The sequence below is a fragment of the Prinia subflava genome, chromosome 8, assembly GCF_021018805.1.
Source record: "Prinia subflava isolate CZ2003 ecotype Zambia chromosome 8, Cam_Psub_1.2, whole genome shotgun sequence".
Taxonomy (NCBI): domain Eukaryota; kingdom Metazoa; phylum Chordata; class Aves; order Passeriformes; family Cisticolidae; genus Prinia; species Prinia subflava.
In genome coordinates, this window is record NC_086254.1 from 13,498,024 (window position 1) to 13,522,921 (window position 24,898).

The 24,898-nt window shown below is 46.1% G+C and overlaps 1 protein-coding gene across 2 annotated transcripts in view; it reads left to right on the forward strand.

Annotated features, from left to right (window-relative positions):
- MLLT1 (MLLT1 super elongation complex subunit) overlaps positions 1-24,898 on the forward strand; it is a 31,960-nt gene that overhangs the window by 2,198 nt on the left and 4,864 nt on the right. The window contains exons 2-10 of one of the 2 annotated variants that reach the window (XM_063403312.1): positions 1,582-1,762; positions 4,571-4,653; positions 13,338-13,481; positions 15,018-15,143; positions 16,353-16,897; positions 21,477-21,574; positions 22,276-22,387; positions 23,488-23,587; positions 23,764-23,835. In XM_063403312.1, coding sequence (XP_063259382.1) covers positions 1,582-1,762; positions 4,571-4,653; positions 13,338-13,481; positions 15,018-15,143; positions 16,353-16,897; positions 21,477-21,574; positions 22,276-22,387; positions 23,488-23,587; positions 23,764-23,835 — 1,461 coding nt within the window. Of the gene's footprint in view, positions 1-1,581; positions 1,763-4,570; positions 4,654-13,337; positions 13,482-15,017; positions 15,144-16,352; positions 16,899-21,476; positions 21,575-22,275; positions 22,388-23,487; positions 23,588-23,763; positions 23,836-24,898 lie in introns of both variants that reach the window. The other variant, XM_063403313.1, reaches the window with a different exon arrangement.

A 24,898-nucleotide genomic window follows, 5' to 3' on the forward strand; every position in this document is an offset into this window, starting at 1 on the left:
AGGTGGAGCTGCTGTAGATAAGCCTTAAGAACAGGAAAAAATGGCCTGCCAAGAGAACTTGCAGAGGAAGGTATCCCAAAGAAATGCCGTAGCAATAATGGTGAAGGAATTAATTAGATGAGTTTGTCCCCGAGCCTTAGGATTGATGTGTTGGGTGGCTGAAGGTATTTCGCTGTAAGGATTTAAACTGCCTGAAAGAGTGTGTTAAGGCTTATGGTTGAAATTGGAACTGGACTGCAATTTGGGAGGTCAGGCTTTGATGCCTGGTGCCCTGCAGACCTCCTGTGAGAGCTTTTTACAAAGACAGGAAGGCTGAGATGGAGTCACTTGTGCTTTTTCAGCAAGTGTTCACCATGCTCTGGAAAAAAATCCCCAGTTGCAGATGCAAAATATTTTTTGAGCGTTAATTGTGATCACACTCCTTGCTGCAGTTAGTCAGGGGAAAAATAAGGATGATACTTTGCCTAAACGTTTGTATGGAGCTCAGGAAGCTTTCTCTTTCCCTGCTCATTGTCTAACGTGCCCTTGGTTTGGCTCCAGGTCAACATGTAATATAGGTAATGACAAATAATGCTGCCTCTCCCAATGGTAATTGGGACTTGCTAGGAAGAGTAAGACACTTATTTTCAAGCCTGAAGTGAAGAATAGGGTAGTGACTAAAGCCAGCCCCTTTTTCTATGAGCCTCTTGGTGCTGAAGCTGGATTTTAGTAGGTTTAGTTTGGAATCACTGCTGCTGCTCTGGTTTGTCTAACAAATGTCCACAAAAGTTTGGTACCTTGAGTGTTATTTTCTGTCTACAAATGTGTCTCTAAGACTTCCTTGATTTATCTTGTGTCAGAATCCCGTTTGCCTTTTCTCTGTTACATCTGTTTAATTCATTTCCTTTCTCGTGGCTGTGAAATCTGCAATACTGTGTGGATTTTCACCATTAGTTTCATTTGGATTTTAAGGCACTTAATGGGATTTTTGTGCTTTGAGCCAGACGTGAAATACACCTTCCCTGTTACTCAGTGATCAGATTAGAATTCAGGAGTGCAAATCAGAATTAGGTCAGTTTAGTGCTGGACATTGTACAGGCAGATATGTTAACTTGGTCTTTGAAAGTGAGATAATAAAATATATTTAGAACCATACAGGAAACATAATTTTCTTCTGGTGAGTGATATATTCTAGAGAATATCATAAACCACCAATTCATGATCTGATTTTTCCTGTTTCAAGATGAGTTTTCTGTCAGTGCTGTGAATTCTGTAAGCTGTGAACATCAAGTTCTGTCTCTGACACTTTCTAGAAATAAGGATTCCTCAATTAGGACTTTGCTGACAATTTAACTGATAAGTGAGGCAGAGAAACCGATCCCTCTTGTAGAGCTGCTTTCTCTGCAGTGTTAATATTAGGAAGAAAATAGGTATGAAATGGTGCTGGGAGCTATTTCTGTGCCAGCTTTGCCGTGGATAACAGCGGTTTGCAGTCTGAGGCTGATCCCGCACGGCGGCTGTCGCGTTCCCTGGCGGATTCAGCGCCTCCCAGCAGGGTTCTGTGCTCTCTGTGCTCACGCTCCTGCCTCTGTCCCCTCGCAGTGCACGGTGCAGGTGAAGCTGGAGCTGGGGCACCGGGCCCAGCTGCGCAAGAAGCCGACCACGGAGGGCTTCACCCACGACTGGATGGTGTTCGTGCGCGGCCCGGAGCAGTGCGACATCCAGCACTTCGTGGAGCGCGTCGTCTTCCGCCTGCACGAGAGCTTCCCCAAACCCAAGCGAGGTCAGAGGGGTCGGATGCGGTGTGTCTCTATGAAAGAGCATTTTGCAAGTCGAGGTTGTGTGGAACTGTCACTTTTCTGTGAAATATCTCCTTAAAGAGGAGCAAAATGTCCATTGTGTGCACTCCAGCTTTAACCTTTCCCCACTGTGTTTGAGGAAGGTCAGGGAGAATGGGACCTTTCTTCTGCTGAAAGGGCAGGAGGTGAGCTGCTTTCTCCTCTTATTTAAGCATTAGTATGTGCAGGTTCTCAAGACACAAGTGACAGCAGAAGATAATTCATGTTACACAGTGGGAAAGATGGGTTTGATTTGTTAGAATTTGCCAGCAAAAGCTGGAAACACACGAGAGATTCTCTAATACTGGGCTCAGATGTGTACTGGGTGTGGAGAGTTTTGCAGATTCTTGCAATTTGCAGTCTCAGGTGCCAGTTCAGATGGCCTTAACCCAGCAGAAATCAATGCTGCCATGGGGTGATGGTGTCTTTGCTGTACATTCCCCCTGCAAGCCCACTGCAGTCATTGTGGTTATTTTCTGACTTTGTTTTCTGATTCTGTAGCAAAGTGAACCTTATTGTTGGCATGGGGCAGCAGGAGCTCATGAGGTTGAGGTGGAGGAATTGCCCTTCTCAGGGGCAGTGCAGTTACATCTGTGTAGGGTTGTGTAACTGAATTGGCAGCATTAGTGCTTGAAGAAACACAAGCTGCCTGTGAGAATTAGTGTACTGTGCATTACTGCTTTGGGAGCAGGACACTCAGGATGCCTTAGGACAACCTGTGACTTTGGGTATTTTTGGGAGTCCACGGTGGAAAGGAACTGAGAGATGCTCAGTGTTCACAAGGGTGTGACTCTGGGCTGTGCTATCTCCTTCAAACTGATCTGCTAAAACTGATGGATGATAAGCAGGTGCAGGACTGAGCTGAAAGCTGATGTATAGAATAAAAATGCAATCTGTGGGTTGTAGTTCTTGTCTTCTGGTGCAATTCATTTATTACAAATAACTGTTGGGATAGAATCCTGGAATGGTTTGAGCTGGAAGGGCCCTGAAAGCCCATCCCATTCCACCCCTGCCATGGCAGGGACACCTTCCACTGTCCCAGGCTGCTCCAAGCCCTGTCCAGCCTGGCCTTGGGCACTGCCAGGGATCCAGGGGCAGCCACAGCTGCTCTGGGCACCCTGTGCCAGGGCCTGCCCACCCTCACAGCCAGGAATTCCTTCCCAATATCCCAATATCCCATCTCTCCCTGCCCTGTGGCAGTATAAAACCATGGCCTTTACTCAGTCAGTTGCTGTATCATCTGCCTTTACAGGGGTATTTTTTTCTCAGTCCCTGTGTCTTCCATGCTTCCTTGCTCCTAATGCCAGCGTGCCTTTGAGCAAGGCGTGTCTGGGTTGTACCTGAGTTCTGTGGAAAATGCCTTTCCTATTCCTGAGTTTGTGTGAAGGGTTTCTTCAGACGGTGCCCTCTTGGAGCAGGTCTTGGTGCTGAAGGTGGGCTCGTGCTGTGGCAGATTGCTCCGGGAGCCCTTGGAATTTGTCAGAAGAGAGTGGCAGAGGAACAAAGGCTGCTTGGCAGATAGGCTTAAGATTCCTGCTGCCATATTGGCACTGTTCTGTGCTTTGGGATTTTTCCCTCTAAATGACAGGGTTTTTATATGAAATTCAAGTTAAAGCAAGTCTAGAGGGTTTTGTTATTTTTAGTGATGCCCTTTTTTCTCAGTTGCATTTGGAGTGCTGCTTTCCAGCACCTTAATGATGGTAGAAGTGCTTAGAGCTGGGTGGGGATAATGCAGCTACATTAAAGGAAAATAATTTGTGTGCTTTTAGGTTTGATGTACTGTTCCCTAATCATATTAATTACTTGGAATTCTTAAGAGAAACTCAAAAGATTTGCACTGAATTCCTCCAATTACCTAATTGACTTTATTTACATATATTGTAGTGCATAAATTATATGCAAGTGCATCCGGTTCCTGAGAGGGAGAATATCTGTGTGGGTCTCACGTTTCCCCTGGCAGCTGCAGTGTGCTGCTACATCATGGCCAAAGAAATGATCCTGGAATCCTTCAAATGGGATATCCTCAATGGATAACAGGAGGGATTCAGAAGCATGAACCCACACAGATAGCGGGACAGGGGGAACTGAGGCAGGCACATGCAGATTAATTTCTGAGAAGCAATTAACTTTTCTAATTGCTGTTTCTGAAGTAAGCAGCCCTGACCTTAGCAGCAAACTGGTTCACCTTCCTCCTCATGTTTCCTTGTGTGTGAAATAAATAGCAGCGCTCACCTGCCCTTCAGGTTTGTTCACCTGTGGGAGAAGCAGCAGTCTGGAGCGTGGCTGTTACCCAACTATGGGCATTGAGGAGTGCAGGGGAGTGTTTCAAGGAAAAAAATATCACCTGCTTGTTGTGTTTTGATTCAGAAATAGGGGCATCAAAGTTTACCTTTCTGTGCTGTTCCACCTTTTGGGTCTTGTCTTTCCTTGCCAGGCACTTGGAGCTGGCAGTTTGCATTGTTGTGGGACTGCCCAGAAATGTAATTGTATCTCTGTGCACAGGAGGGGAAGGCTCTCACTGAGGCTCGGGCCTGCTGTGTTTTATGTTTCCATTCCATGGGAGGAGCTAAGAACAGATTTCATGTTCTTAACTAAGCCTGTGGCCACCATCTTATTCTGTGTGGGTTTTTCCACAAAGGTCAGTGTTTTAACTATGCCCTGAGTCGCCAGAGGCCCGGTTCTCCTCTTGCAGCTCCTTTTTGGCTCGCGTAAAGTGCTGAATTCCAAGTTCACATTTATTTGTTCTCTTTCAGTGTGCAAGGAGCCCCCCTACAAGGTGGAGGAGTCTGGCTACGCTGGCTTCATTATGCCCATTGAAGTGCACTTCAAAAACAAGGTAGAATCTGATTTCTGGTCTTCTAATTGTTTTGAGCTGTGCCAGAGCTGAAACTGCCTGACAGAAAGACTCTAAATTATGTGACTGCTTTATGTGTGTGTTTTTTATTAGTCTAATAAATAGAATTTAACTGGGAGTTGGAAGCTCCTGCCAGACTTCAAAAGAAAGCTTTTGGCAGAAATGGAATTGCATAGAAAGGTGATACCAGGACAGTGGATGGTCCTGGAGATTGTGAGCAGAGATTGCACCACTTGTAGCTTCTTTAGCATGGAGGATATTAAAGCAATTTAAAATATTTTATGTACATATGGAAGTAAATAAACATAAAACACTGATACTATAAATATTGGTGAACACTGTGTTGATTGTCAATATATTAAAATATCTGCTTTTGAATTTGCAAGCTTATTAAATTTAACTTTATAGGTATGAAATCTGCAGAGGCCCAAGACAAACATTTGCTTGTGCAGCACAAGTATTTAGAGCTGTGTTAAAGATATCCTTGTTCTAGCTCAGTGCTCTTCCAGAAAGAAAACACTAAATATTTTAAGTCTTAAGATGCATTGCCAGCAGGTATATGAAAGTTAAAATTTGGATTTATTGCTTGCTTTAAGTCTACCACAGAGGTCACATGCTGTAGGTTATGAAAACGGAATTGGGCACTTGTGTTCATATTACCTCAGTTTCAGTTAAATTGTTTTGTTAAACATGAATAATGGATGTTTCTGGGTTTGATTACTGCTTAAATAATAAAATAAAAACTAATGTTTTGCTTATGATCCCTAAGAGGGAACTGAGGTAAACTAAACCAAAAATGTTGAGCCACATCGCTGTAATCTGTGCTCTCCAAGCCCCTACCCCAGGTGTGTTGACAGCAGACCACGTGTAACAGCCTCATTCTCTTCAGCTTCCCATCCTCCTGTCCCCGTCCCTCCCACAAACATCTGTCTGCTGTTCCCTTCTGTCCACACTGCTCTCCTGGCAGTGTCACTTGGTGAATAATCAGCATTTTGGGTTGGGTTCTTGGCCTGCCACATTGCTCTGACCCCGCTTTAGGGGTTGGAGGGATAAGCCAGATAATAGGAGTGAGCCACAGAGGACAGAGTGCCCTCCTGAACCTGGGGATGTTTTGCCCACAAGTTGTTTTTTGGGTGGGTGGGTAGGGCAAGCCAAAAGGCTGGGAAGAAAAATGGCAGGCAGGGGCTGGGGGGTGAACGTTGTTGATAAAAGCAGCTTTTTTGGCAAACACTGAAAACTATGACTTGAGTGCAACAAAAACACCTCAAAAGCTTGAAAGTAGTTTTACTTCTGGTGGCTTTTCTGAGGTTTTAGATCGGAATCAGAAAATTCTCCATCTGCACTAAGTGTTGGCTTAAGTCAGGTTCAAAATCCTTTACACTCCTGACCAAAACCTGTGAAATTCTCCAGGCTGATTCCTTAAAAGTGGAACCTCTAATGCGTGGGAGGGTGAACTGTGTTTTAGTTCTACACTTCCCTTTGGCCTTCCTTTCTTCACCCAACTGTTCCCCACTCTTCCCTTTTTCCTGCAGCTCTCCAATGGTTTCTTTCACAAATCCTGAGATCTCCCTCGTTTCTGTGTCTTGTGCTGTGACTGCCGTCTGCATTCCTATGTTTTCTTTTCCCTCTGTCCCTCATACTTCTGTGTTCCTCATGGAATATGGAGCTGGCAGCTTCTCTGACTAGAACTTGCTTTCACACCCACTGGGGTCATCACTCCTCATTGTTTCTCCACGCACGTGACTGCAGAGTTGTTCCCCAGCACCAGCAGAGAGGTGGCTTTTATAAATAAGGGAAATAGGTGGGCTCTGTTCTCCCTGGAAACAATGGAAGGAGCTGTTAATTTAGGAGAAGGCTCGTTGTTTCTGACATTTTGGTCTTCAGAAACACGACAAATAAAAGTTGCAGACTTGTTTTCAAATCTACAGATCTTCAAAACAGTCATTTTTGCCCTGTTTTTTAGCTGCATGTTTTCTGGAGAAGTTCTTTTCCATTTTTAAGCTGATTAACAAATTGCTAATTAAGGAGTTTCAGGCAGCACCTCTCATTATTTAATTGGGGCAAGGGGTGGTTGAGGGAAGAGGTGGAAAAGGTTCCATCTTCCAGCACATCATTGGATCAAAGAACTAACTTAGGATTGCAGGGAGCTCAGGAGCTGCTGCTGAGGGGGTGAGCAGGGACAGGAGCCCAGGAAGGGCTGGAGCTGTGTCAGGGCTTGGGCTGGAGCTCAGGGAAAGGTTCTTCCCCCCGAGGGTGCTGGGGCACTGCCCAGGCTCCCCAGGGAATGGTCCCAGCCCCAAGGCTGCCAGAGCTCCAGGAGCGTTTGGACAACGCTCTCAGGGATGCTCAGGGTGGGATTGTTGGGGTGTCTGTGCAGGGACAGGGGCTGGACTGATGATCCCTGAGGGTCCCTCCCAGCTCAGGATATTCTGGGATTCTGTGTGAAAGGTTGGGCTCCTCTGTTCACCACTACCCCAGTGATGATGCCATCCAGGAATTTTAAGAGCTCTGATCATTTTCAGTAAGTGGAGTTGAAGGAAATGTGAGAGGTAAATACTTCTACAAAAACAGAAATGCAAAGACTGGGATATAGTAGAAATCAAAAAGATAGGAAAAGAGAAGGAGGAGTGACAAAGGTTTAGGACACAGCCTGTGTTCTCCTGAATTAAAGATGGAGTTAAAACACCAAACAAATCAAAGTCTTCATTCCTTTGAGAACCTTACCTCGTTCTCACTCTGATCTGTGTAAACCTGTTGACACTGGTGAGGATCAGCTGGTGTGTGTGCAGCAGATATTGTAAATTGATTACAGCATTTGGGACTCATCCTTGAGTAATTCTCTTCAAGTAGATTGTATGGATTGGTTCTGGGACTGGGGAGAAAAGGCTCTTTGGAGGTGACTGGGCAGGGGAGCTGGGTGGGTTTTGTGGCCATATGTTCCTCACATTCTGACACATTTTTGTTGGTGTGTGTCCTTAGCTGAAACCAGACTTTGAGAGGCTTTGGGATTTGTTTATCGAGGCATGTTTAGCTTTGTGAAGGTGAGAAGAGAAAGGATTTAAAGGAGTGAGCCAGTCTGTGGAGATTGATCTTTGCCTTGGTTGGCTGAAATGGGTTTTTTTCCACAGTTTAAGCCTCCTTTCTTAGCCATTTCCTTTCCCTGTTCTGATTTGTTACTGGAATGATAAATCCTGGCTGTCAGAGCCCGAATGCTCTTTGCTTTGGTTAAAGAAATACCAACCTGTGCTCTGGGAAGGAACAGCTTTACTAAGAACTGTTTTAATGAACTTCATCGGGGATTTTTTAAACATAAAAATTGCATTAAATTTCCCATTGACTCTTTGTGTTGGAGGACTCCCCTTTTGTTATCATGGCTGTGTGTTTGGAGCGGCACACTCGGTGCTCTTGGTGCCTTTTTATCAGATAGGGAAGTGTCAGCAGAGTGTGAAAAAGGTGTGAGAGCCTGTTCTGATCCTTTGTGAACATTGCTGGCCTGTGTTTATCCTTCCTGTGCTGCAATCCAGCTCCTCAGTGAGTAGGTGCTTTCTCAGGGCTGGGATTTGAATTGCAGAACATAAACTGTGAATATTGCAGAGAGCCTGGGCAGTTGTGGGCTCTGAGCAGCCACAGGACTCACGGTCTCCTTTAACACTGGCAGAGCCTTTGCTGCTGTAACTGATCCTGAAAAACAAATGGCAGGGGCTCAGCAGGTTGATTGATAAAGCTTTTGAAAGTCGAGTTGGCTAATGACAGCAGATCATTTGGACTGGAAATGTTAGTGTGCTATTTTTGTTTTGAAATCCTTTGTGTTCCTGTAACGAGGGCTGCTGTGAGTGGCTTCTGCTGCTCGAATCAATACAAACCGGCTACAACAAATGCGTTGCTGTTTTTCTCCTGCTCTTCCCCTTCCCTCTCCCCCTCATTTTCAACAGTCTGGAGGCTTTTTTTCATTGTTGTCTCCAAATAAATCTCTTCTAGTGGTACATGTTGTAATCTGGAGGCTTTAATACAGGTCTGGCTTTGGTATTCATTCTCTGTGACATTTTTTGCATCCTAATCAAATTAGATCAATCCTCCCCACAAAGCTAAAGGTCTAGTAGATTTTCATGTTATTCTGATATAAGGCAGATGATATTAATGCAACATGGATAAGATGTTGTATTAAAGTCTCTTTAAAGATGCTACCTCCTAATTTTAGTGCTAGAGATAAAAGCCTTCCAGGATTTACATAATGGATACATGGAACTTGGATTTTTCCTATTAGTGAGAAGGAGATAAGCAAAGAAAGCAGAGAAATTCGTTTGATTTTTCCAGTGAGGTTCAAAAGAAAAATATGCATATTTTACCCCTTCTGCAACCTTTGTGGAGGTGATACAGAAAACAAATAGAGAAATATTGGAAAAGGGGAAAATTATTTGTGTATCAAAGTAGGAGCTGAGTGGAGACATTGTAGGTGGGCTGCACATATGGCAGGGGAGGTGAAACAGGATCAGCTGCAACTGGTGTCAGGACTGTGCCATCAGGAAGGGATTGGCCTGGGAAATAAGGAAGATTGAAGAGCCTGTGTTTGCATGAGACATTTGATTTTACAGAAATTGCCATTTGGGGCAGGATGTGCACAGGTCTGGAGGAGTAGCTTTAACCTGCTGGAGTTTAGTCAGTGTTGCTGAAACCTGGGGAAGGAGGAGTGAAACTTGTCCTTCTGTCTGCCCTTTGAGGGAAACGTTTTAGGTCAGTCCTGTATCACCTTCCTTCCCAAATCTGCAGCAATTCCTTTTGTCCTGCTGCTGCTACCGAGGAATCTTTGCTTTTACCTTTTTCTGTCAGAAATTAGGATGGATTATCAATTTACCCATTCTTTTACCTGAGCAGGGTCAAAACCCCTGGGCTGTGTGTGTTTGAGTAACCATTCAGTGTGACACATCCATAGGCACCTCCAGATGCTGAACATACATATATATATAATATATATATAAAATATATATTTATATATATTATATATTATATATTATATATGTTATATATATTTAATATATATATATTATATATAAATTATATATATATATTATATATATATTTGCAGTGTGTGGCAAGGCTGTGTTTGCAAAGGCAGAAGCTTTATCAGCCATGCCAGCTTCATATCATGTATTTGTAAGAGTTAGTAGATTATTAAGTGCTTGTCTTGGAGTAGTGAGTAGATAAAGAGATGTATTTACACTAGTCTGTATTATTTATAGTCATATATTTATTGTACTCATTATATATATATATATATAAACTAACAATATATTAGGAAAACCTAATTTTCAAACAAAGTAATAAACATCTGATGGAGGAAAGTCCTAAATGCTTAACCCTGGAGAATCTCCCAAAAGATAAGGGTGGTTCATGGATTTCTGAGTGGAACAGAAGGCTGATTATTTCAAAATGTGAATATTGGACTATTCCCTTTCCAATGCCCTGTCTGGAAGCTGCTCCAGGACCAGTCAGACGGGTTGTACCAGCCTGGGAAGGGGTTTCATTTCTCCAGACGTTCCGGATAAATGCCTCTGTCAGCCTGGATCCATGGCAAAAGGGAAGTGGTGTTAGATGTTATAGTTATTGAATAACCATGAGCCTGCTTCCTTGGTGTGCTAGATTTTTGTAGATAATTTTGTTTTATGGCTTTCTAAAAGTGATTTATGAGCTTTATGCGCACGCTACCAGTGAAATTCTTTTGATTTGTGTTAAGTGGCAAAGGGCACACCCTGCCTTAAAAACAAGACAAGGAAATTTTAACAAAAGACTTTTAAAAATTCCTCCTCTTACAAAAAGTGCCAAAAGAACTTTAACCCATTACTTGAGAACTCAAAGGAAAAATAAAGCAGCTTCAGAGCTCGTAACAGCGCAGTGGCAGGCCATGCAGACAGGAAGCAGTAAAAATAAAACCTAATGTACCCAGCTCAGGAGATTGGAGGTGGAATAGGGGGATTCACTGGATGAAGGGAAGTTTACAGCAGCTGCAAATAAAAGCCCTGGCTTTGTGGTGCTCACTTGGAGTTTACTTCTCTGGCATCCTGGGATTTAAGGAGCAGATGCAAAGTGAGGTTTTGAGGTGCCTTGCTGAGACATCTCTGCATCAGCTTAACCATTTCATGGCTAAATGCACCACTGAATTTGAATCTGAACAATTCATATTTACCAGTTAGAAATGGACATGATCCCCACTTTTTAAAGCTTTACTTGGATGTAGGGCCCTTTAGAAAAGCTTATGTTCTTGGGAGCAGCAAAGTGCCTTCCCTTGTCAGTTTTTCTGATTGACATCAAGGAATATCAGAAGGTAGAATTACCTAAGAGCAAAGCTTGGCTTGTGTCTGTAGTCACCACTGAAGCAGGAGTACCTGAAGGATGTGTGGGATTATCTTTATCTGTACCAAAGTTTGTAGGGTGAGAAAGGCCCTGTGGGTTGCAGGATCCCAACGTGTTACTGGGAAAGGCTTTGAAGTGTGGCACTGTGGACTCAGTCTGGCTTTCCATTTAAAGTTAGAGGATGGGTAGGTCTGGGTCAATTAAGAGAGACTTTCCTTGGGTTTCTCCCCCCTCCTTCTTCCCCTTGATGGTTGTTTGGGGGGAAGAACCTTTTAGGAAGGACCGGATGGATTAAGCTTTGGAGTGGCCTGAGCTGTAATCATTAGCTGGGCAGTGAGGGCAGTAAAGGAAAGAATGTTTATTTGCAGCTTTTTGCTTTGAGACTTTTGTGGTGGTTCTTTTAGGAGTGCTGTAATCTCAACTATTCACTGGGGGGGGTGGGGGCTCCTTATGGCCTGGGGGATACAAAGGAGATTTTAATGATCAGGGCACTGTGCTGGGGCTCGTTCCCAGGGCAGTTGTGATCTCTGATTTGGAGGAATATCACATTAAAAAACTGCCTTAATTCTACAAAAATTCAACAGACACATGATAAATATTTCGATGCTTGTGAAAAAAGCACCAAAAAATGGGATACCCAAGGTGAGAGGGAAAGGGATCTGCTGCCTCTCTCCTGCTCGGAAAGCAAACGGGCAAATGACAAAGCAGAGCTGGTAATGGGATGGCAAAACATCTCCTGACCAAAGCCTGCGCTTGCTGATAGAGCCAAGATTATTTACTCTGTTGTAAACCAGGGAAAGCATTTTAGAAGCCATTATTAGGCCATATTTGGATTTCTATTCATCCTTCATTTCAGTTTATTAGGCTTTGAGGGACCCTGTGCAGCTGCTGTTTGAACTGCAGCGAGCGCACACGCAGAGCTCGCTAATGATTCCGTTAATGAGAACGGGCATGGAAAACAGGCAAATGACAGGGCAGTGTGTTTTGCAAGGATTTTTCTTTTTCTTCCCATCTATATGTTGTAGTAAACTCCTTTCAGGAGCATGTGGATTCTTCAGAGCTTTCTCAAAGGAGGGTCTGAAGACCTGGCATTTGCAGCACGTTAATCTGAGACATTCTCTGTGTCTATTGATGCCCGCCCCTGTTTGAGGGTGAGAATCCAAGACCTAGACTCCTAGACGAGCTCAGGGCACTGATTTTGATGTAAACCAGGTTTAGCTACCACCCTTTGTATTGTTAGAGGTGTAGTTTGTCCAAGGAATGGCCTCTGGAGCAAACAGCAGGAACCAGGGTAGTCTGAAGCCGTTTCAACCTATTTTCAGCAAATCTAATGGCTGGGGCTGGGAGCCTGCAGCGCCTGTTCCCATCCAACAATGCCACTGCACCAGGAAATGGAGCTGCTGGATGGGAATTCTGGAAAAGGCTGCTGTGCAGCTGCTCGCTGCTGCGCAGGGAATGGGGCACGTGGGATGCATTCATGGAAATGCGCAGGGCACCGCCGGCCTCGCCGCGCTCCCCAGCACAGCCGCTCTTGCCACGCTGAATTTCCAGCTTGGAAATACAAACTGCAGGAAGCACCAGGCAGTGAGGCAGTGTCCTGTCGGTATTTGGAATACACAAGAAGAGTATTTGTAATTTTGGGGGAGGGGGGGAAGAGGGGGATTTCTTCCATTCTGTGCTGCAAACGCAGCAGGTGGAACAGAGGCAGTGAGGCGCAGATGATCCCCCCACCACGCATACAAACTCTGGATTGCTTGGGTGAAAGTGCCCTTGGAAAGTTCAAAAGCCTGGGATATCTTCCCATTCAGCCCCTGCAATATGCATATTGAAAAGGATTTTACAAACCAAGCCATCCTTTTCCCATTGCCTTTAATCTTTTCTCGGTGCCCACAGAGATCCTGGGAGTTCAGAAGTTGCTCCTTCTCTCAAAAAGGATTATGCTTTTCTTAATATTGATACTTAGAGTTGCTTCCCAAAGGAGATAGGCTGTGAATTTTGGTGAAAACAGTAGTGCATAAAAGTTGTGAATCTGCTTTTCTGGGGAGATTTGAACAGTTTTAAGCAGACAATTTTCGGTTAAAATCTGTGTCCGTGCATTGCTTTTGCAGTGAGAAGCCTCATGCTTGAGTTCCTGGTGAACAATGCTAACCTCAAGCATAAATAGTTTAATTTCCAGCTCTCTGATCTCATGGTGAAAAACTCCATGAATGCAACACTTGGTGGTTTATTTGGGATTTTCAGGAGTGACTGTTTGGATCCCCAGACTTAGTGTGCATGCCAAGCTTCTTCCGGTTTCCCAAAGCCTTTCTTGTTTTCAGGAGGAGCCCAAAAAGGTTTGTTTCACATATGACCTGTTCCTAAATCTGGAGGGGAACCCCCCTGTGAACCACCTTCGCTGTGAGAAGCTGACTTTCAACAACCCCACCAAGGAATTCAGGCGCAAACTCATCAGGGCTGGAGGGGTAAGTGCCCAGTTTGGGATCTGAAAGGAGTGGACTTGTTTTGCTCCGAGGTTTCTTTAAGCCCAGCAGGCTTCAAGCAGTTTTCTAAATTCATTTAAAAGATGACCCAGCCAGTTTTGACTCATGGTTATAGGGCTTCAGCACTTACAGCAGAACAAATCCTTTGTTGGTGTGTGATTGGTGACACTTCATTTGTCAATTTAAGTGTGAACATTAATATCAAAGCAGAAAAGCCCTCAGGAAAGTGAGATGTGCTGTGGATGCTGCTGGCTGTCAGTCAGGCAGCTGCAGTTACCTGTGACCTTCCTGGTGCCAGGAGCTGCATCAGTACAGAGAAGCTCAAGGAAAGAGAGAGGCTGTCAAACCATTCCTTATTAATTTTTTTTAGCTTAATAGTTAGTGCTTCCTGTAAATAAATGACCTCTGAACCTGGCATCAGCTACTTGTGGCTTAGATAATAAAAAAAATAATGAAAAATTGGACAATATAGAGTGAAAACAAGTGTGAGGGGGAAAAACAGATACTCTCTGGAAGGCCCAGTGAAGTGTGGGTTGCTGCAGTAGCTGAACCCTTCCATCTGGAAAGGTAATGAGTAGCAATAGACTCTAAAGGATGATCCTCAAATAACTGCAGGATTTGAGCAAATCAATCCAAGCCACAAAGTGCAAGAAGTTTTTAGTGAACCAGAGGATATCAAGGTCAGGTTGGACAGGGCTTGGAGCAACTTGGAATAGTGGGAGGTGTCCCTGCCCATGGCAGGGCATGGAACAAGATGAGCTTTAAGGCTCCTTCCAATCCAAATCACTCCTTGATCCCTTTCCTCAGTGTGCCAGTGCTTTCCTGTATTGGGCAGAGAGAGGAAGGTGCTCATTTCAGCCCTGAGATGGCTGGAACATCATCTGCTTTCCAGGATTTTCACTGTATGGTGTTTTAGTCGTTGTGTGCTGAGGTGTTTCAGCTGTTAATCACTTTTGATGCCCTTTCTCTGGTGGCAGTTTTCCACAGAATTATCCTGGCAATGTAGGGTAGGTAAGGGAATTGTTCCATAGACCTCAGTGCTTGGTGTTAAGATTTTGTGAAGGGGGAGACTCAAGCCCTGTTTTTTTTTCCTTTTTCCCATAGAAGAGTGCATTCAGCTTCTCCTAAACCAAGGAAGCCTTGCTCATTCCTTCCAGATTTATCTCCCTACCCTTTTTCAGGGGAAGAGCGTGTGCAGCAGAACACAGAGTTCTTGTCCAGAGCTTTATTGCCTGCCTGTGCTCAGAATATTGGCATTCCCTTTGGGAAAGACACTCGATATTGCATTGCTGCCTTTCAGTTTTTGTGGGTTTAATATTCTGTATTTGTGGAGTTGCCTTGAAACTGAGCATTCCATAGACAATATCTTTTTATGGCCTTTAAGCAGGCGAGTAAAAAATATTGAAAAGATGAATAATAGTGTGTTAATTGAGCAAGTGGCTTAACATAATCATGTGTTAATAGTTAATAGTCCGTGAGACTTTGCGCAGACATAATTTCCCTCCTCTTTATTCCCAGGTAATGGTGATGCCAGAAGGAGCGGAGACTGTTTCAAGGCCGAGTCCCGATTATCCGATGCTGCCCACGATACCTCTCTCTGCCTTCTCTGATCCCAAGAAGACCAAACCCTCCCATGGGTCAAAGGTCAGTGCAGCACACGTTTGGGTCAGCCCGAGGTGAGGGAGTCTTTCAGGCCAGGCTGCTGAGAGCTTGTTCAGCAGCTGTTCCTGGCTGCTGCTAATTCTGAACCGCCTTGTACTCTGCAGTTCAGTAGCTAATGGTCTGGAACTTCCCAGCCTTTAGGAGGCTTTTTTATGATCTGATAGACTTCTCTCCAGGGAAGTTTTGAAAAGAAAATTAAATGTGCAAGACTGGGAGTTTTTGGTGAATTGTACGTTCCTTAAAGGCAGAGAAAATCCTCTCTGCTTGTTCTGGTTGTGTCCTGGATGCTGAGGATGGACTCTGTGGCTCTCTCACTGCCTGCCATGCCCAGCTGCACTCCCTGCACCTCTTGGCAGGAGGGCTGAGTGGAAATCAGCCCTTCCTCTGTCCTCGGGGCAGTGCTGGAGAGAACATCAAGTACGCTCCACTCGGTCCAACGGGTGCTTTCCAGATTGGATGTTTGCCTCCAGCAGTAGCCAGGTCCCGAGACTTCCAAAGAACCTTAAGTTTCTTCTTTTTTTCCCTTATGTACTGAAGCTATTTTTGTGTAATCCTACATGGGAGAAACAATCCCCAAGCAATGTGTTTTGGAGCAGATTACATGCACTTTATCAGCCTGAACAGTCACAGGTATTAACAACAATTCATTTTCCAGTGTAATTCAATTCTGATAGCCGTGTTCTTCAGGGCTTTAAACGCTCTGGCACTTCAGTTGTGCCTCCTGATGTTATGAAACAGAGTGAAGATGACTTACCTGTTAGTGGCTGATTTAATTTTGGTCAGGAATTAAGCACTGGAGAACACAGCAGAGAAATAAAGGGCTCTGAGATGAGCTCTGGTGAAAATTGCCCGTTGCTAAAGAGACAACATTCTCCTGCTTCCCTTCCTTCAGGGTGCCCTGAGCGTTGGCATTCAGGTTAAACCTGAATTAAACATCTGTAGATGTTTCTAGACCTTTGACAGACCCTGGAAAGGAGCAGAACATGTTTTATCCTTTCCTAAATGTTGAAGTGCCCACTGCCAGTTTGTGTGCAGCAGCTTGAGAGAAGTGTGGGTGTTTACCTGGGCGTGTGGGGGTGGATTTCTGCACGGAACAAACGCTGCCATGTGATTTCTGAGGATGTGTTCTATCATTCTGTGCAGAGCTGCAGTTTCATACCCAGCTTGCATGTTTCTGTTGCTGAATTTTAGGATGCAAATAAGGAAAGTAGCAAAGCATCCAAACCACATAAAGTCACCAAGGAGCACAGGGAGAGGCCCAGGAAAGACTCTGAGAGCAAAAACTCCTCCAAAGACCTTGAGAGAGAACAGAACAAGCCTTTGAAGGACTCCTCCAGAAAACCAACTGAGAACAAACTGCCTAAGGAGGAGAAGGCACCTCCAAAAGCTGCTTTCAAGGAACCAAAACTGGCCGTGAAGGAGACCAAACTGGAGAACACCTCTCCAAAGGGAGGGCCACAGCCGGAGTTAAAGTCTTCCAGCAAGAGGCCCTCCAACGTGGAGTCACCAAAGCCTAGTGCCAAAAAACAAAAAAAGAGTAGCTCCAAAGGGGTAAAGAATATCCTGGGGACATCTCCCAGAACCTCGTCTTCCTCATATCCAGAGAAGAAACAAACCAAGGAGAAGATGAATGCCAAAGTGGAAAAGGTGAAATCTGAGAGCGAGGCCAAGGAGATCAAAAAGCCCGTGGAAATGGAGGAGTCAAACTCAGAGGATGAAACTTCTTTCAAGTCAGAGGTGAGTAGGGATTTATTCTTTACCAGTTTGGAAGGATGATGTTAAATCCCTGCCTGAAAAAGATGTTAAAAATAATCTCTCAGAGAAGATAGAGCAGCAGATTGATAAATGCTTAGGCTGGGTTGCATCTCAAAGAAAATTCTTCTTTGAAACTCCAGTCAGTATTAAATGTTCCTCCTGTGTGGTTTAGCTCCTATTTCAGATACAAACTTTTATTGAGATTTATCTGCAGCCAGTTACCTAAAAGTCAGAGTTTAAGGTTATGGTCCCACATCCATCCCTGGCAGTGACATCTACAGAGCTACAAGAGATACAGAGACACTTTCTGCTCATAGTAGCAATGTTTTAGAGAGTGATCTTATTTCAGAAAAGAGGGAAATCATCTCTGTTTTGGTAACGAAAAAGAACAGTATTAAATGTAAATAAAACCCCTCTTCCTGCCGTGGCCTGTAAGAAATGTGCCATTGGCTGAAGCTCAAAATACAACCACATGCCACTAAATCTAAATAAGTTGTGTTGTGAAACATAAAACAAATTATGTTCTTGTAGTACTATTTTTAAAAGCTGTCTAAATATTTTTTTCCTTTTTACAACTGAGAACATTCCTCATCCTCTGTTTTCTAAAAAGTGTTTTCCAAAAGAAGGCAAAAAAAATGCAAGAAGGGACAGACAAATCCAAACTCTTGCTACTTTTCACTTGTATATTTGTTACAAAGAAGCCATGTATCTTGTAACAGCACAGGATAATGTCATGGGAATTCTGGAACTGGTTCCTCCTGACCACTTTAAGAAAGGTTTATTTTATTAAGATGAATTTTCTCGGGACAGTTTGTATTATGATTTAATCAGCACTGTGATACAGCAAATATCGATGTGTTTGTTGGGAAGGGGGTTTTATCTGCAGGATTCCCAGCAGAAGAGTTTATTGGGCAGGTGTTAATTCCCCTCTGCAGAGAAGTCACATCCCTGGCAGTGCCCAAGGCCAGGCTGGACGGGGCTCAGAGCACCCTGGGACAGTGGAAGGTGTCCCTGCCATGGCAGGGGTGACACCAGATGAGCTTTAAGGTCCCTTCCCACCCAAACCATTTGGGATTTTATGACTTTCCAAATGGATTAAATGTGCACACTGGGCATTAAGAAGAGGCACTTCCTCTCCCCTTTTGCCAAAGTGCAGCAGTGCTAAGCAAGCCCCACATTTCAGTTCCAGGCCCTCCCTGCAAACCTGTGACTGTGCTGATCCAGAGTGTCCCTGCTTGTCCCCGAGCTGTCCCCATCCCCTGTCAGTCCCAGCAGTGCGAGCTGATGGTGCTGCCAGGCTGTCCCTGCAGCCACAGCCTGTGACAGAGGGGCTCAGCCTCTGCTGCAGCCTGTCCTGCCGTGTCCCCAGCTCCCGCTGGGTGCTGGACAGCGGGACCTGGGGACACTCGGTGACAGCTGAGGCTCCTGTGGGACCTGAGCCCCAGGGCACAGCTCACAGTGCTCTGGCAGCAGCACCCAGCCTCTGGAGTCCTTGTGCACCCCGGGGTGCTCCCAGCACTGCTGGTTGCAGCTCCAGGGTTTCTCCGGGCACTGCTGTGTGCGGGGCCGGGTGGGAGCCACATCACTGGAGCGAGGGAGCAGCTGGAGGTGGAGCAGGGCCCGGAAAGTCTTAAATCAGCTCTGCTGCTGCAGCCAGGGGATTGTGCAACAGCTCCGGGGCTGCAGCTCCACGGTGGCTCCCCGCTGACATCTTTACAGGCTGCTGTGGACAGGAGCAGCCCTGCTCCCATTTGTGCTCCTGGCCTGGGAGCTCAGGGGGGGACTCTGCACAAGGATGAAGGAGTTTCTCCTGCTATTTCAGCTCCTGTTGGAAACTTCTTAGCCTTTATTTCTTTTTTTAAACCTTTTTTTTTTTCCTCCCCCATCAAGTCCGGTTCCCTGAACTGGCCTCATGCTTGGCTGCCTCAGTGCTGACAAAAGGGAGAGGCAGGGGTGGGAGGCAGCGTTGCTCTTTGCCATTGTCGGCGTTGCTTTGGTCACATCCCGGTGACAGTCACTGAGCACACGGAGCGTGTCCATCTCCATCCTCCCCTGGCTCAAAGAGCTGATGGCATTAATGGCAAAAGGAGAGATGGGATATCTCCAACAACTGCTGCTTAGCTCTTGTTTTAAGGGAAGACCTGCAGATTACCAGGAATGAGGGATGTAGGATAGGAGCTGAGGGTCAGGTGAAAGATCTGTACTCCGTTAGGTTGAAAATATTCATAAAATCCCACAATGGTTTGGGTTAAATATGGCTCAGTTCCAGCCCCTGCCATGGCAGGGACACCTTCCACTGTCCCAGGCTGCTCCAAGCCCTGTCCAGCCTGGCCTTGGACATGTCCAGGGATTCAGGGGCAGCTGCAGCTGCTCTGGGCACCCTGTTCTCTCTGCTCCCCACTTCCATGTTGGAATTCCCCTAAACAGCCAGGGCTGCTGCAATGTGCCAGTAGGTCTGATACTGGAATTGTTAAATGATTCTCCTTTGCTCCTGACCCCTTCCCAAGGGGTGTAATACCATTTTTGACACATTTCCCCCCTTCTTACAGTGAAATAATGAAACTCCTGCCAATACTTGGGTGACTGTGGCCAGCAGGACCATGACAGTGACTGTCCCTCTGTGCTGGCACTGCTGAGGCCACACCTCAAGTGCTGTGTCCAGTTCTGGGTCCCTCAGGTCAAGAAGGACACTGAGGGGCTGGAGTGTGTCCAGAGAAGGGAATAAAGCTGAGAAAGGGCCTGGAGCTCCAGGAGGGGCTGAGGGAGCTGGGGATGCTCAGCCTGGAGAAAAGGAGGCTCGGGGGGGACCTTGTCGCTCTGCACAGCTCCTGACAGGAGGGGACAGCCGGGGGGGTCGGGCTCTGTCCCAGGGAACAGGGACAGGAGGAGAGGGAACGGCCTCAGGCTGGGCCAGGGGAGGCTCAGGGTGGACACCAGGAAGAATTCCTGCATGGAAAGGGTGGTCAGGAATCAGAAAGGGCTGCCCAGAGAGGTTTGGAGTCCCCATCCCTGGAGGTGTCTGAGGAAGGAGAACTCAGTGCTCTGGGCTGGGGACAAGGTGGGATTGGGCACAGACAGGAGGGATTCTGTCAGGAATGATCTTGGAGGAAAAAATTCTGCTGCCAGTTTCACTTATCAATTGCCAAAGCTGCCAGTGTGCCTCTTTGTGCCTGTCTCAAGGTTTTTATAGTATTAACCCTTCCTGTGTCAAATTATTTTTCAATGGATATATGTGATTCTTCCAGCGTCAGGATTTGGCAGCAGTAGTAGTAAGTGAATTCCTAGAAAGCAGTGAAACTGAAATGCTGATTTCCAGGGAATTACTTTTAAAAAGGCAAGATATTACTTGGAGAATCTTTAAAGTAGAACCCACCTGAGTACCAAAACCCCCATTTTAAGGGGATTTTAGGAGCTGTTTGGTGGCAGAGGGAGTTGCCGTGGCCTCTTCTGCCCTCTGGCGGTTCCCAAGGCTATTGCAGGCGATTGCTGCTCAGTATCGAATTTACGTTAAAATTTCCCAATCTCCCCCAAATTTCCTTCCCGGGTGCTGCTGTTACCAGTAGTTCATTTACTCTTCACTCACTCTTACTCACAGGATACTCCTGCTATTTCTGCTGACAGAGTTGGGGTCACGAGGGTTGAGTTGGTCCCTCTTATGTTCTCACAGTTAAGTGGATCATTCAAAGTGGTGTAGAAACATCTGGGTTTAGGATATAATAATAATAATTTAGAATTAATTTTGGAGCTAGTTGGGATAAACATCTCCATGTCTGTGAGGAAAGGGGTAGAAAGCTGGGATTGTTCATTGGAGAAGTGCTGGAGTGACCTCATTGTGGCCTTCCAGTGCCTGAAGGAGCCTGCAGGAAAGAAAAACTGTTTATAAGGGATGGAAGGACAGGACACAAGGAATGGCTTCCACTGCCAGAGTGCAGGGATGGATGGGATGTTGGAAGGAATTGTTGGCTGTGAGGGTGGGCAGGCCCTGGCACAGGGTGCCCAGAGCAGCTGTGGCTGCCCCTGGATCCCTGGCAGTGCCCAAGGCCAGGCTGGACAGGGCTGGGAGCAGCCTGGGATGATGCTTTGGGTTAAATCATCTTCAGGGTCCTTTCCAACCCAAACCACTCCATGGCCCTGGGATTCCATGGTCAGTGATCAGTCTGAGGTTCAAGGGAACTTTGGTGGGTACAATAAATGCACTTTTTCAGAGGGTTTGGGTGGTTGTGGGTTCTGTGCTGGTCATCTGTCACACTTCAAAGTAAGAGTTTTCATTCAAATGTTTTTCAGATGCTCCATATCATCATTTGGGGGGTTGAACCTCATGTGCAGGGGTTTGATGGGAGTCCTTGACGTGGCTCCCAGGAGTGCTGAGCTGTATCCTGCCAGACTTCCATAAATGATTTTATTCATTTCACATTTTGGTTTTTTCTGTAACCCCAAGAACTATGTTTAGTGATGAGTGATGCTCTAGAGTGCTCAGATGCTGCTGCCTCACAGTGCTTTGTGCTCTGGTTTTCTGGATTAGAAAGATTAAGATTCTTTTTCTTTTGTTTCCCTTTTATGGGGGGTTAAGTCTGTCCAGTCCAGCCCTTCCAACTCCAGCTCCAGCTCCGACTCCAGCTCTGACTCTGATTTCGAGCCATCTCAGAACCACAGTCAAGGTGTGTTGCAAGAAATAGTTTGTTAAAACCTTCCTTGTGTAACCTTAAAAGGCTCAAGAGAATTAAATCTGCTTTTCCAGCACTATAATAATAGTTTCTTGTATGCAACCATGTGTTGGAGCTGTGATGCTTCAGCAAGAAAAGGCAATAATGTTATAACATCATGAACAAGTATTTTTCTTCTCTTGGCAGCTAATTTATGAGTAGGGAATCCCTCTGGACTTGGTTCTTTCCCTTTTGGCTTTGGTTTCTGCCTCGGTTTATAAATGTGTTGCTGCTGCCTGATCTGTAGAATCACCAGAACAGTTCTCCTCCAATCTCATCTATGTTTTATTAAAAATTATAAATGTGCCATTCATCACTTTGCCAGTGTGTAACAGCTCCTTTCTCAGATCCCTCCACTGCTAACCCAGAGAGGGAAACTGGCAACAGTAAATGTTCCAAGTGCAGCTCCTGTCTCCATTTAAATCAACTCCACACACATGAAAAATATGTCCTTTTGTTCTCATTTGGGAAGGGAGGGGGGGATTTGGGACAGGAGGGAGTTGTGAAGTTTGTCAGCTGTGCTTTACCTCCAGCAAAGGGCCGGGGTGTCCTTTGCCAGTCACACTCCCTGGGAGTCAGGATGTGTCTGGGTTTGGGTGCTGGGCTGGGTGGGGTTGGTGGTTGTGTCCTGAATTCCCTTCTCCCGTGTGGCGCAGGCCCCCTGCGCTCCATGGTGGAGGATCTGCAGTCGGAGGAGTCGGATGACGACGACAGCTCGTCGGGAGAGGAGGCAGCAGTCAAAGCAAACCCCGTCAGCCGGGATTCCAGGTGGTAACAAATCGGAACGTGGCGTTCGGGATTTCAGGGTGCTCCGTTTGCAGGGAGCAATCCCAGGGCTCCCTGTGGGAGGGGAGGAGGGCAGATGTGTGGGGACACAGAGCTGGTGACAGCAGGGCTGGCTGAAGAGGGGAAGGCACTGGGAGGTGCTGGCAGGCATCAGTGACTGAGCCCCTTCAAACAGTCACAGTTGTAATCCTCAGATCTCTGCAGAGCTCTGCAGGGTGACACCTTTGATCTGCAGGGATCAGGGACGTGTGGGGGACAGGCAGAGCGTGCTGCTCTGGCTGCCTGCACTGACAGGGCTCAGGAGTCACTCTCTGCCCACCCTGTGTTGGCTGCTCCACTCCTCTGGACTCAGTGACAGCTGTTTCCTGCTCCAGGCCCTGGAAAGAGTTGAATTCCATCCTTCTTCCCTCAGGAAATGCTGTTACAGCCCAAACCTGGGGTCTCAGGGAATATTTGAACCCAAATACTTGGCCCAGAGAGCAGCTGCACATTGGAAATGCTGCTGGTGGTTACCAAAACAAGCAAATACCCATTATTGCATTTATCATCAGTGGGACAAGAATGGAGAGGCCTTGAAAGATATTTTTGTAGCCCTTTAGGGGATAACCAGCTTAGTTGTAGGACACCTGCCATATCTGTAGGGCCAAAGGAGAATGAGAATGAATTGGAAATTTTAGAGGTTACACCAGCAGCAGGTTACACCTGCTCCTTTCAGTCTGCTTTAATTGTAAATGCACTAAGTGCATTTTTTTGCCTGTGGAGGTGTCAGTGAGTCTCATGCAGACACTTTGTAACACTGGGAGGAATTCCTGGAGTTGCTATTTGTGAAAGGAAGTGATGCTCAGTTGTTCAGGGGACCTGTACATGCCAGAGTTGAACTGCCACCTGTAATGTGTCACCTCAAGCTCCCTGCTCTGGGAATGCAAGGTGACATCAGCTGGGAGAAAAGGGATCCTTGGAATCTGCAGCGACCCATTCTGCCAGCCAGTGCAGCAGTCAGTGACAGGGATGAGAACTGCACTCAGCTCTGTGTGGCTCAGGTTGAGTTTGCTGATGCTCATTCTGTGCTGCTGGTTTTCCAGACTGAGCCTCAGTGACAGTGACAGTGACAACAGCGCCGACTCGTGCCCGCCCAGCCGGGAGCCACCTCCAGGGCAGAAACTGCCCCCGGCAAACAACAAGGTATGAAATTCCCATTCCCACAGCTCTGCTTCTCATCTGCACTGGAAATTCCCACTGGCACCAAATTTTCCCTATTTTTGTCCTCAGCAGACGGGTGATTCCTCCCTTTCCAGCTGCTGTGACACCCCCATGTTTCCTAAGCTAATTTTGGTCCTCTTGGTTTCTTTTCCCCTCAGGCATCTGGAAGGAAAAGCCCAGAGTCCTGTAACAAGCCAGAGAAGATCCTGAAGAAGGGAACATATGACAAGGTGTGTCCTGTGGAGAGGCATTTTTCATGAGGGCCTGGAGTGCCAGGACACAGGGAATGGCTTCCCACTGCCAGGGATCAGGGTTAGACGGGATATTGGGAAGGAATTCCTGGCTGTGAGGGTGGGCAGGCCCTGGCACAGGGTGCCCAGAGCAGCTGTGGCTGCCCCTGCATCCCTGGCAGTGCCCAAGGCCAGGCTGGACAGGGCTTGGAGCAGCCTGGGACAGTGGGAGGTGTCCCTGCCATGGCAGGGGTGGCACTGGATGGGCTTTGAGGTCCTTCTAACCCAAACCATTCCAGGATTCTGTGATTGGGGAGCTGAGTGTCACAGAACACTTGGGCCTCACTGTGCACAAAGCCACCTGAATCAGCCCAGCCTGTTCATTGTTCTGTCTCAGCAGGGTAAAAGCTTGAGTTTAACAAAAACCAGATGTTGAAAGGACAGGCTTTAGAGAGTGACACTGCAGAAATTTTGTACATTAAATAGCTGGAGCCCCAGGTGGTGTTCATAGGCAAAATTGAAATTGTTATATTTGTTTGCCTTTTGTCTGAACCAATGGCCAGGTCACTGCTGCAGTACTGGGGAACTTCATTAAAAGGCAGTTTAATCTAGCTTTGATCTTATAAATTGAAGATTATTTGATGCTCTGCTTTGCATGTTGAGTTGGAACCTTTGTTCAATGAAATTCCCTCCTTCCTTGCCTCCAAGGAGGGCAGAGCAGTGTCCATTCCATGATTCACTGTCTGTGAATCAGTTTTGCTGATACAGACCTGTTGTTGCTTAAAAACCTCTAAAATTAAGGTAAAAACAGACCACTCTACACTAAGAACAATGAACACGTTGAGCCTGTGAACCACACCATTTCCTGGTGTGGTTTAGGTAAAACTACCTGGGAATTCAGTGCACTCCAAGAATTTTTCTTTACCTAAGTGCAGATCATTGCTCAGCAGATTGCTGGGGTTTGGTCACTGATGCATGTGATGTTTTCAGGTAATTTGGAGTTAGTTAGGAGAACCCACACTGATGAGGAGCTCACACTGAGGGTCACCAAGGTGAACTTCAC